General features: G+C 47.6%; 1 protein-coding gene across 4 annotated transcripts in view; it reads left to right on the top strand.

The window, feature by feature from the left end:
- The window catches only part of ITPR2 (inositol 1,4,5-trisphosphate receptor type 2), a 283,724-nt gene that overhangs the window by 243,369 nt on the left and 27,652 nt on the right, over positions 1-12,703 (top strand). For all 4 annotated transcript variants that reach the window (XM_074871355.1, XM_074871356.1, XM_074871357.1 and 1 more), the window contains 2 exons: positions 9,880-10,007; positions 11,763-11,928. In XM_074871355.1, coding sequence (XP_074727456.1) covers positions 9,880-10,007; positions 11,763-11,928 — 294 coding nt within the window. The remainder of the gene's footprint in view (positions 1-9,879; positions 10,008-11,762; positions 11,929-12,703) is intronic.

The raw sequence follows: 12,703 nt of genomic DNA on the forward strand, positions 1-12,703 counted from the left end.
ACAGCTGTCTGTAGGAAACAAAATGTTCTCAGTGACATCTCCGGTCAAGAGTGGAGACATAAATACATTGCTCTTCAGATTAGTTAACTGCTCATCAGTTTGTTCTGATGAGACTCTGCTTCTTCCTTGAGTTTCACCGGTTGAGCACGTGCTCAGTCATTGCTCATGCTGGTGAGGGAGTTAACTGGGAGCCAGTCTGCTCTGCTCAGAGAGCATCCCCTGTCTGTAGCCTGCTTCCTTACTGCTTCACTGAGCCATCAGCATAAAAATACTTTGTCTCATCTCCCTTGGAGTCTCCCACTCTTCACACCAAAGGCATTTCCATATCACTTAAGTCTTTGCCTGGGAAAGTGCTTAATCAGTTAAAGGAATCTCACATCCTACAGTACACGGCTCTTTGTGCTCTGTAGCCCATAAAGACCTGTGCTAGAAAGGTGTACAGATATCTGTAAAAAGGGGCATTTTCAAAGACTCAGTCCACCCCCAGGCCTGGTACTGCTCTGTGCAAGTTCAGCTAGATCCACTTGTGTGTCTCCCCTGCCTGTGCTTGTGGTGGACATCAGGCCCAGAAGCCAGGTAGCTGTGGGACATCAGATGAGGATTTCTGAAGTAAATCTTCCTATCATCCCACTTACTGCCTTCTGATTAACATTGTGAGGTGGTCTTAGTGCTAACCTGCATTACCTTTGAATTAAACAGAAGGCAGCCCACCTAATGCTATCTAGCCACTAATGGGCCACTCACCAGACTGAAGCTGGTTGCAAGTAAAACCTCCTGAACCTCAATTAGTGTCGATATTGGGTCCTTAGCAACAATTCGCTCTACAGATCCACTCCTTGTGGTAGTATGGGCATAGTCTGTGTCAACAGGGGCTGAGCCTGGGTTATAAGCACTGCTGAGTACCAGGGCAAACCAGCTGAGGCAGAACATGTGCCCATAGGGTTACCTGGCTCCCAGATGGAGGTGGCCCTTGTTGTTCCACATCTGGGAGTGGAAGTAGAGTAGACATGTGGATATCTGTACAGTCCCCAAGCCTACATTATTGCACTGAAGGTTTCTGCCAACTTTGGACTGTCTGCTGTCTGATTCTCTGTCAAAGATCTTGCAACCTGAACTTGCTCTTCTGGGTGCAATATGGGAGGCTGATTCTCTGTGTTGCAAGATGTGCCAGTCAGTTGATGAGTGATATCTTGCATCTCTCTGAAACATGGGCTTGCTCTGAATTTGCATCTCACTGGACATGGAGCATTGTGAGTTAGGGTTTCTAGTAGGTAATTATCTCTTGTGTTGCAGCTTCCACTTCTCAGCCTTGGTTTATCCTCACCGTTCACCAAAATCTGACCTTCTGTTTTCAGCACCTGACACTGATCTTGTGGTAATGGTTTAAGCCTGGAGGGCAACTAAGCACCACGAAGCCACTTGCTCACTCCTTCTCCCTAAGGAATGGGGAGGAGAAAATAAAACAAAAGGCTCAGGGATAGAGACAAGGACAGGTAGGGATGACTTGCCCATTATGGTCACAGGCAAAAGACAGACTTGATTGGGGAAGAAAAAGAACATCAATTTAATTTGAACACCACCACCACTGATTTTCCAGTCAAACAGAGTAGGACAGTGAGAAATACAACCACATCTTAAAAACTTCTTCTTCCCAGGCTCAGCTTCACTCCTGATTTCACTACCTCCTCCCCCACAGCAGCATGGGGGGCAGGGGATGGGGTTGCAGTCAGTCCATCACCCATTGTTTCTGCTGCTCCTTCCTCCTCAGGGGGAGGACTCCTCTCACTCTTACTCTGCTCCAGCATGGGATCCCTCTCATGGGAGACAGTCTGTGGTGGTTTAGTCCCTGCCGGGGTCTGAGACCACACGGCCGCTGCCCCTCCCCCACAAAGGGAGTGAAATACAAAGCCCTGGGGCTGAGATAAGGAAAGGTTTAATGCAACAGAGCAACAGCAACACAACAAACAACAATAACAATAAGAATAACAGTAATAGCAATGAACAGAGCAAAATATCTCCCAATACAGCAGTGAGAACAGAGCAAATCCCACAGTACACGCGGTAACCAACTGTCCCGCTTTGGCGCCAGGATGTGACGTCTGCATGGTATCTGAATAACCCGTCTAGAGCTCCCCCCCACTGCTGGGGAAACTTAACCCTATCCTGGCTAAACCAGGACATAATCCACCCCTTCATTCTATACCATCTGCGTCACGTCCAGCTGCCATTTAGCAATTTGCATTAACAAAGAAAAATTAGCAAAAGCACAGTATAATTCACGGTGTGTTTTCACCCACAATTAAGTCCCCTTGTGGTACGCATCAGACCTCTCCATCCTTCTGCATCACCCACCAGGTGCACCCAGGTCCTTGAGCAAAAACAATCCGGTGGATGGGTTTGCCTTTGCCTGGCGCAGGACTAACCCAGACCATTTTTCCCAGCACATCCCTCATGCGCACCACAAGGACTCTATCCCCATCTACAACATGTGGAAGTTTTGACTGAGCCGGGCCAGCTCGATTGGCAGATCCTCTTGTGTTCACTAACCAAGTGGCCTTTGTCAGATGTGTGTCCCAGTGTTTGAAGGTTCCACCCCCCATTGCTCTCAATGTAGTTTTTAACAGTCCATTGTAGCGCTCGATCTTCCCAGAGGCTGGTGCGTGGTAGGGGATGTGGTAGACCCACTCGATGCCGTGCTCTTCTGCCCAGGCATCTATGAGGTTATTTTGGAAGTGAGTAGTGAGTCCCATTGTCCGACTCAATCCTCTCTGGGGTGCCGTGTCGCCACAGGACTTGGTCTTCAAGGCCCAGGATGGTATTCTGGGTGGTGGCGTGGGACACTGGATAAGTTTTGAGCCATCCAGTGGTTGCTTCCACCATTGTGAGCACGTGGCGCTTGCCTCGGCGGGTCTGTGGCAGTGTGATGTAGTCGATCTGCCAGGCCTCTCCATATTTATATTTCATCCATCGATCTCCATTCCGCTGGGGCTTCACCCGTTTGGCTTGTTTGATTGCAGCACACGTCTCACATCCGTGGATGATCTCTGCGATGGTGTCAATGGTGAGGTCCATCCCTCGATCTCGAGCCCACCTGTATGTTGCATCTCTGCCTTGGTGGCCTGAGGTCTCCACGGGCCCACCGGGCTATGAACAGTTCACCTTTACGCTGCCAGTCCAAGTCCACCTGAGCCACTTCGATCTTAGCAGCCTGGTCCTCCTTCTGGTTGTGTTGATGTTCATCAGTGGCCCAACTCTTGGGTATATGGGTGTCCACATGGCGCACCTTCACAACGAGGTTCTCCACCCGGGTTGCAATGTCCTGCCATACTTCAGCGGCCCAGACGGGTCTGCCCTTGCTCTGTTTCCCTTGCTGCAACCACATCCACAGGGCACTTGCCACCACCCATGAGTCAGTGTAGAGATAGAGCCTTAGCCACTTTTCTCGCTCAGCAATATCCAAAGCCAACTGGATGGCTTTCACCTCTGTGAACTGACTCGATTCACCTTGTCCCTCAACAGCTTCAGAGGTTCGTTGTGTGGGATGCCACACTGCAGCCTTCCATTGTCGATGTTTTCCCACAATGCGACAAGACCCATCAGTGAACAGGGCATATCTCTTCTCCTCCTCTGGCAGCTCGTTATATGGTGGGGCCTCCTCAGCACGTTTCACCTCTTGTTCTGGTGACATCCCAGCATCTTTGCTCTCTGGCCAGTTTATGATCATTTCTACTAATCCTGGGGGGTCGAGGTTCCCTATTCGAGCCCGTTGTGTTATCAATGCAACCCATTTACTCCACATGGCATCTGTTGCATGATGTGTGGAGGAAGCCTTTCCTTTGAACATCCATCCCAGCACCGGCAGTCGAGGTGCCAGGAGGAGCTGTGTCTAAGTGCCAACCACTTCTGAGGCAGCTCGAATTCCTTCATACGCTGCCAGTATCTCCTCCTCAGTCAGTGTCTAGTTAGCTTCAGAGCCTTTGTATCCCCAGCTCCAAAAGCCTAGAGGTCGGCCTCGGGATTTCCCAGGTGCTCTCTGCCAGAGGCTCCAGGAAGGGCCATTCTCACCGGCTGCAGTGTAGAGCACGTTCTTAATCTCCTGCCCTGTCCGGACTGGCCCGAGGACCAATGCCTGGGCAATCTCCTGCTTAATTTGTTCAAAGGCTTGTTGTTGCTCTGGGCCCCATTTAAAATCGTTCTTCTTGCGGGTTACGTGGTAGAGAAGGCTCACAATCAGGCTGTAGCTTGGGATGTGCATCCTCCAGAACCCCACAGCGCTCAGGAAGGACTGAGTCTCCTTTTTGGTGGTTGGTGGGGCCATGGCTGTTATCTTGTTTATAACCTCCATTGGGATGTGGCGACGCCCATCTTGCCATTTTATTCCTAGGAATTGAATCTCTCTTCCAGGCCCCTTAACTTTCTGTCGCTTGATGGCAAAACCAGCCTTCAGGAGGATTTCAATTATCTTCTTTCCTTTTTCAAAGACTTCCTCAGCTGTGTCCCCCCATACAATGGACTGCAGGTGTTCTGGAGCCCCACCTTTCTCCAGTGCAGTATGGACCAGTCTATGGCAAATGGTGGAGCTGTGTTTCCACCCCTGGGGCAATCGATTCCAGGTGTACTGGATACCCCTCCAAGTGAATGCAAACTGTGGCCTGCACTCTGGTGCTATTGAGATGGAGAAGAACGCGTTAGCAATGTCAGTTGTGGCGTACCACTTGGCTGCCTTCGACTCAGCTCATACTGGAGCTCTAGCATGTCCAACACTGCAGCACTCATCGCTGGCGTAACTTCATTCAGGCCACGGTAGTCCACGGTTAGTCTCCATTCGCCATTAGGCTTTCTCACTGGCCATATAGGGCTGTTGAAAGGTGAATGAGTCTTGCTGATCACCTTCTGGCTTTCTAGTCGATGGATCAGCTGATGGATGGGGACCAGGGAATCTCGGTTAGTACGGTATTGCCGCCGGTGCACCGTCTTGGTGGCAATTGGCACTCGCTGCTCTTCAACCTTAAGCAACCCCACCACCGAGGGGTCCTCTGAGAGGCTGGGTAAGGTGGACAATTGCTCAATCTCCTCCAGGGCAGCTATACCAAAGGCCCACCGGTACCCTTTTGGGTCTTTAAAGTACCCTCTCCTGAGATAATCTATACCTAGGATGCGCAGGGCATCTGGGCCAGTCACAATGGGGTGCTTATGCCAGTCCTTCCCAGTTAAGCTTACTTCAGCCTCTAATAGCGTCAGCTGTTGGGATCCCCCCGTCACTCCGGAGATGCAGATGGATTCGACCGCACTGTGGCTTGATGGCATCAGGGTGCACTGTGCGCCAGTATCTACCAAGGCCTTATATTCTTGTGGGTCTGATGTGCCAGGCCATCGGATCCACACCTTCCAGTAAAGCCGATTATCCCTTTCCTCCACCTGGCTGGAGGCAGGGCCCCTCTAATCCTGTTCACCATCGCTCACTTGATCTAAGAGTGACTCCTGCAAGAATGACTTCCTGGCCCCCTCAAGAGGGTCAAGCATAGTGTTGGCCATTCTATTCTGTCTGGGGGATTTCCGACTAGACACTGGAGCTGCATCTCTCTTGGAAGACTCCCCTTTCATGGTGGTCTTCCCTTTCAGCTGCTGTACTCGTGCAGCTAGGGCGGAAGTGGGCTGTCCATGCCACCTTCTCATGTTTTCCCCATGGTCGCGGAGGAAGAACCACAGGGTGCCCCGTGGTGTGTGTCTTCTACTGCCCTTCTCTTGGGTGGGGAAGCGCCTGCTTCTAATAGCTGAGACATCGGCCCGTGCAGGTGGAACGTAGGACATGTCCTGTTCCACTTTCTGGAGCCTCTGAGACAGTTCCTCTACAGCTGAAGCCAAAGCATGTTGGGAGGAAGGGAGACTTCCCTCATATTGCCGGAGCTGGATAATCACTTCATCCACTGTCTGAGTCTGGGTGTCTCGCTACTGCTAATGCTTTGGAATGTGCCTCTGGTGCACTTTGCAGGAACTTCCGCCACATCAACTGCGTGCAAGGGGCCTGATCTGGATCCATTGGTGACTGCTCATCATTCAGATCACCATAGACCATGTCAAACACAGCCATTTCCCTGAGGTTTTGAATGCCTTTCTCCATGTTGGTCCACTTCCCTAGCCAACATAGAGCATCATCCTTGTAGGGGTACCTCTCCCTCACACTGAGCAGGAGTTGCCTCCAAAGGCTGAGGGTTTGAGCCTGTTTCCCTATTGCCTTGTCAATACCAGCCTGCTTGGCTAAAGGTCCCAGCTGCTTGGCCTCTCTCCCCTCCAATTCAAAACCAGCAGCTCCACTATCCCAGCATCGGAGCAGCCAGGTGCAAATCTGCTCGCCTGGAAGGTGGCTGAAATCCCTCCGCATATCTCGCAACTCATTCAGGGATAGAGATCGGATGATTACCTCCGGCTCTTCCTCCTGCTCTCGTGATGGGCCTGGTTCATCATCACCCTGTACACTGCGAGGGGATTTTTTGGTATATTTGGTTTTCCGTATCGGGGCAACTGACATTGGCACTACTTGTCCCCCTGGCCCAGCTGCTGTACCAGTAAGTTCACTTTCAGACCCTGCAGCCCTTTCTCCCCCTTGAGGGCAGTGAACAGTGTTAAAGATGACACGGTAAGCATGGGCAAGCCCCCAGCACATCGCAAGGATTTGTGTCTTCCGGGGTTTGTCAGATTGGCAGCACACCTTTTCCAAATACTCCACCAGTTTATCAGGACTCTGCACTTGTTCGGGAGTGAAATTGGGGGTGACCACTGACTCAGGCACTTGCCCATCTTTTCCCACACACCTTGCCATTCATAACTATCTGCCCTCAGGGCAGGTTTCCGGGTGGTGCTATTGTTGAAGTACCGCATGGCCCAAAGCAAGATCTGGCAGACATTTAGAAAGCATTGTGCCGCAAGCACACTGGCCTGGATGCTCCAAGGATAGCTGAAACTCTCAAAAACTGAGAGAATCTCTTCCCCTGGCTCACCCACAGAGGGGGTGAGACCCCAAACAAAAGCCCAGGCAGCAAACAGGTACCGGTTCACCCCCACAAGCAGCGAAACGAGCCCATTATAAGCAGACAGTAACCAGTACAGCAGAACAAGACCCTTGATACATTTTCCACCGAGAACAAACTCCAGCACTGGGAACACACAGTGGATATAAGGATTAATCCAGCCCCACCACGCAAGCAAGTTGCCCAGCATTGCAAACGTTTCTTACCAAACAAATGCAAATAAAACCAGAAAAAAATTGCACCTAACAGATTGCTCTAACACACCTTCTCCTTTTGTCCTTATCTCAGCCTTCTCTAGCCCCATGTTGGGCGCCAAAAGTTGTGGTGTTTAGTCCCTGCCGGGGTCTGAGACCACGCGGCTGCTGCCCCTCCCCCACAAAGGGAGTGAAATATAAAGCCCCGGAGCTGAGATAAGGAAAGGTTTAATACAACAGTGCAACAGCAACACAACAAACAACAACAATAATAATAACGATAACAGTAATAACAATGAACAGAGCAAAGTATCTACCAATACAGCAGTGAGAACAGAGCAAATCCCACAGTACACGCGGTAACCGACTGTCCCGCTTTGGCGCCAGGATGTGACGTCGCATGGTATCTGAATAACCCGTCTAGAGCTCCCCCCCACTGCTGGGGAAACTTAACCCTATCCTGGCTAAACCAGGACACAGTCCTCCATGAACTTCCTCTGACATGAGTCCTTCCCACTGGCTGCAACTCTTCATGAACGACTCTAGCATGGGTCCCTCCCACACACTGCAGTCCTCCCAGTGATGAATTGTCCCAGCGTGGGCTTCCCTCAAGAGTCCCAGCCTTGTTGAGGCACAGCCCCCTGCTCCAGCGTGGGGTCCTCCACAGGCTGCAGGTCGGCATCTGCTCCACCAGTGACCTCCATGGGCTGCAGGGGCACAGCCTGCCATCTCACCACAGGATACAGGGGAGTCTCTGCTCTGGAACACCTCCCCTCCACACTCCTTTCTTCCACTGATCTCGGTGTTTGCAGAGGTGCTCTCCTCGCAACTCCTCCTCCTCCCAGATTCCCCTTCTTAAATACATTATCACAGAGGCATGGCCACCATCACTAATTGGCCTGGCCTTGGCCAGAGGCGGGTCTGACTTGGAGCCCGGGGAGCTTCGAGAATCTTCTCACAGGGGCCACCTCTGTAGCCCCCTCCCCCATTACCAACCCCACCCCACCACACACACAAACCCAGCACACTCGTGAGCAGTAAAAATCTTTTTCTGTAATTACCTAAATGAAATAAAAGCTGTGGCTTTTATAGGGGCTTTTAATTTATCTTGTGGCTGGTCATCTTCTCAAGCACAGATATTAGCTCCAGAAAAAATGACAGAGTAATGTTTGGAAGGAGGAAATAAAGTGAGGATACAAAAGCAAAGGAGATTAGTTGGTATGACTAAAATCACCATGCTAGTAAAAAATTTCCAGATGTGACAGAAAAAAGAAGGTTTATTGTTTCAATCCTTTCAGTTTCAATATTAAAGCAGTCATTTTTTAAATCTGGAGTTATTAGTGGTATGTCTGTAATGAGCATATAGTTTAACAGGGAAGTCTATCCTGATGTCTGGTTTTGCTATTCTTTTTGCTCAAAGTTCCCTAAATCGGGAGTTCTTTCTAATTTAATTTGCTTGTGTAGCAAAAGCAGTGATGGCAAAAGCAGCAGATACCAGCTCTGTTCTGCAAATATCAGTCATGATGCATACACCACACTTTGGGAACCCATGTTTAAAATCCAAATTGTTTGTCTGTAATGTGAGTGCCTTCAGTCAATTCAATTTATCAAAGTCTATCTTGGTACCCCAGTGTGGTGTTTTGGGACTGTTAAATATGCTGTTTCAGTTAACTATTGCAGCAGGATGTTGTTGTTTATTAAACTATGTTACAATAAGTGCATGAAGCAAACCAAGTGAGAATCACTGCCTTTGCTGCTTAAGCAAATATATCCCTAAAGAGAAAGGAAGACAAGAGGAACAGCAGTCACAGTCCTGACCCTTCAGTGCAAGCCAGCAGGACACAGGGAACAACTCAAGCAGGGCTCTTCAAAAGGAGGCTGTTGATGCAGCCACAGCATGGGGATGAGTGCGTGGTGGGAGACATTCCTCCTGGGGACTGGTGTTCCAGCCCAGCTCCTCTGCACATTCAAATATCTCCTGCACAATAGTACCCTCTGTGGCTTGGCCAAAACTACACAGCAGCTCTGCAGCAGAGATAATAATAGAATCCAAGTTTTCAAGATGAGGTCAGGGAGAGTCTTTCATTTAATGTATATCAGACCTGCTCTTGAGCATGTGTGCTAGTGGAAAGATCATGGACAGATTTACTCATATAAAAGACAGCCCCTCCTTAATGATTTGAAATGCTAACATGACTTGGCTTGTACATGAGTAGGTAGAGGAACGATTTCACAGGAAGGCGATCCTTTTACAAATATGCTTCTAATTCTGTGTTTATATTGCTTCTCCTCTATTTGTCAGCTGTGCACTTAGGAGGCCCACTGACAAAGCAGTCATACTAAAACCAGTGGGAGTACTTGCAAGGAAAAGGGGTACTCCCGTGAATAGAGATGGCGGCTCTGGGCCATTAACATAGTTACTGGTGAGAGAACTGCTTGGGATTTTCTTTGTCTCTCTTCAGGCTAAGTGTGTCTGATGTGCCTAAGTATGTCACCAGCAGTGATGTGCAAATGGATAGGGATGATCAGTGAAATTCTAGCTGAAGAATATGAAAGGCAGATGTGTATTGCAGTTGCTTGCTCTAATACAGAATTGTGGCTTTAATGAGTGATCTTTGATGCTGTGGTTCCTAAAACTGCTGCTCTCCTGTTTGCAGGTGAAGAGGAGGAAGATGGAATAGAAAGGACCTGTGACACCCTGCTCATGTGCATTGTGACTGTATTAAACCAAGGCCTGCGAAATGGTGGTGGTGTGGGAGATGTGCTCAGAAAGCCTTCCAAAGATGTAAGTGTTTTGGCTGAGGAAATGCATTACTCCCTGTGCATCTCATGAATGCCAAAGTCAATTTTTAGAGGTTATAGACAGTTATTTGTATCTAGTCTACTCTAATGTCACACGGTTGATTTATCCATGTAATTTTTACATCCCAGATGAAATTTTTAATGGCAAGAGCTAAGCTTGATGTGATGATGATACTTGAAGGTAGTAGTTTAGGTAGTAGTTTACCCGTTCTGGAAAACTGGAGCATATTGTAACCTTCCAAGCACTGCTAAGAAGTATTGCTGGATTGGATCACTCTTCTGTTACACTAGGAATTATAAATGCAAACTTTTGAAAGGAATTGATTGATGAGTATATGTCAAGACTCTCCACTGTAGTACGTAAGGTGTATTTTTAGCTGAAATTCAGCATGGCATCTGCCCTAGAATAGGTTCCTGTTGTTCACTTGTACTCAACTAGCATTGAAGTCAAAACAGAATTTCATATATCATGGTATATGTCCTCCTCCAGCAGTTTCCTCCAAAATTCAATTCATTTAAGGACTGCTCTTAATATTTGGGTGGTTTTATGCATTTTTATTTAAGTTTAAAAAGAACATCATAAATAAAGGCAATCTAGCAGCACTTTGCTTGGTGAGCCACACCATAACACAAGGATTAAATTCACAAGTAGGATCTCAGCCAGGCTTGCAAGAGTCCAGAGACCAATGCAGATCTGTATGGAAGAGCTCCTTGTGCTGCTAGTAGGAATCTAGGTCCTATCTTATAGACTGGGAGATTCTACAGGAACCATAGTCCATCCCCATGAACTCTGTAAACACTTACAGACTTCAGAAATGACCCTTGCCACGTAGCAGTTACTTAACACTAACTACATTAAAGCACTTCACAAAGGGTAATACTATTATCCCAATGAATATGTGGCAAACTGAGAAAATCAGTGACTTCAAAGTCAGTATCATGGTGAAGAAAAGGACTTGGGTTTTATGTTCTTCCTCCTTACACTGAGTGTCGTCTCTTGTTTGCCACAGAACAACTTTGCTATTTTTAGAAGTGTCAATGGGAGTCCAGTCCGGCCTTTGCAAGAAGGAAAGTAGCTATGATGTAAAAACAAGAGTGTGATGAAACAGGGAATATAAGCACTTCATGTGTGTGTGCATGTGCATGTTGTGTTCTCGGAAGACACTTGCTTGGTCTGCCTGCTCTGAGCCAGCTTTCAGCCATGAGACTGTATTAGCACAGTGATAAACCTGTTAACATGTCCTGCTTGGGCACAGCGTATAGTAGCCTGGCCTTGGCATCATGCTCCCCTGGTTTCCAGTTGTTCGGTGTGAAAACTTGACATTGGTCTGGAGTATATGACAAAGACATAACATAAACGCACATGCCTGTATGCCACGAGGCAGTATTAAGAAGAGCTATCATTGCTTTCAGTGGGTACTAGAAACTGCATATCCCTGTTTCTGTACTGACAAGGTAATTATCTTCAATCAAGCACTACACTAATGCATCTACACTGCTTCCGGTTCTTCATGCTGTGTGAAACAATGTAAAGGACAACAGGAGTCCCAGAGCAATAAGAGTACATGAAGCCAAAGCTACATAGGTAGTCCCTCTCTATTTCTGTGAATAAGGCTAGCAGAATTTGGCCTAGGAAAAGAAAGATGCGTAGCTTTGCTTGAGCTAATATGAAAATCTTGTTTAATATTTTAGAGGTGTGCTATTTTTATATCTTATTGCAACCTTATTATTGTTTCAGGAGCCCTTGTTTGCTGCACGAGTTGTTTATGATCTTCTGTTTTACTTCATTGTCATAATTATTGTTCTAAACCTAATCTTTGGAGTCATCATTGATACATTTGCTGATCTCAGGAGTGAAAAACAGAAAAAGGAGGAAATACTAAAGACAACCTGCTTCATCTGTGGTAGGTGTTACTGAGCTATTGAGACATTTGATGGGGAAAAGAGTAAAATGAACTATTCCTCAATAAATAAAGTGTTGACCTAAGAGGTGGTTATCTTCTACAAGGAAAGTCTGAAAAATGTCAGAGTTTGGTTCCAAATTTGGTTCCAATTTATTCCCTCTCAGTAAGAAAAAGATTTGGTTTAGCACTCAAAAGCTAGCTTTGCTAAGAGGTAGCTTCACAGTCTCCACCCAGGATCTGAAGAAGAGCCGTGTCTCACACTCACATCATCACCACTAATGGAGATGGTGCAGCTGTTGACTTTATTTCACAAAAGCGTGATGCAGATGAAAGTACAGCTTGCTCTTTCACAGCACAGTGCATTCCAGAAGGGTAATAACAGCAAAATCTGCCTGTTTCAGAAGGTGATGTGAAACAGGGAACAAAAGAATTAAATGAAAATCATCCCCACAAAACCCACAGATAACTTGTGCTGATTTTGAGGTGCGCTAACAAAGAGGGGCACACCTTCACTCCCCTAGGGGACTTTAGAAATACCTCCTTTTTTGTAGGCTGGGTGTTGTTTCCATGGTTGTACTGACAGGGATGAACGTTGTGCAGAGCACAATGGCTTTAGTGTCTGTGGAAGGCTCCACAAGAAATCCAGGAAGGAAAGCTGTAACACAGAGGCAAAACATTTGTGAATCCTGTCCTTCCTCATTGTGGTATTCTTCTTCAGGGATTTGACCCGTTACAGGAAAAAAGTAAAAATTTCTTATGACTACAGCTCTGAAAA

The sequence above is a fragment of the Strix uralensis genome, chromosome 5 (genome assembly GCF_047716275.1).
Source record: "Strix uralensis isolate ZFMK-TIS-50842 chromosome 5, bStrUra1, whole genome shotgun sequence".
Taxonomy (NCBI): Eukaryota; Metazoa; Chordata; class Aves; order Strigiformes; family Strigidae; genus Strix; species Strix uralensis.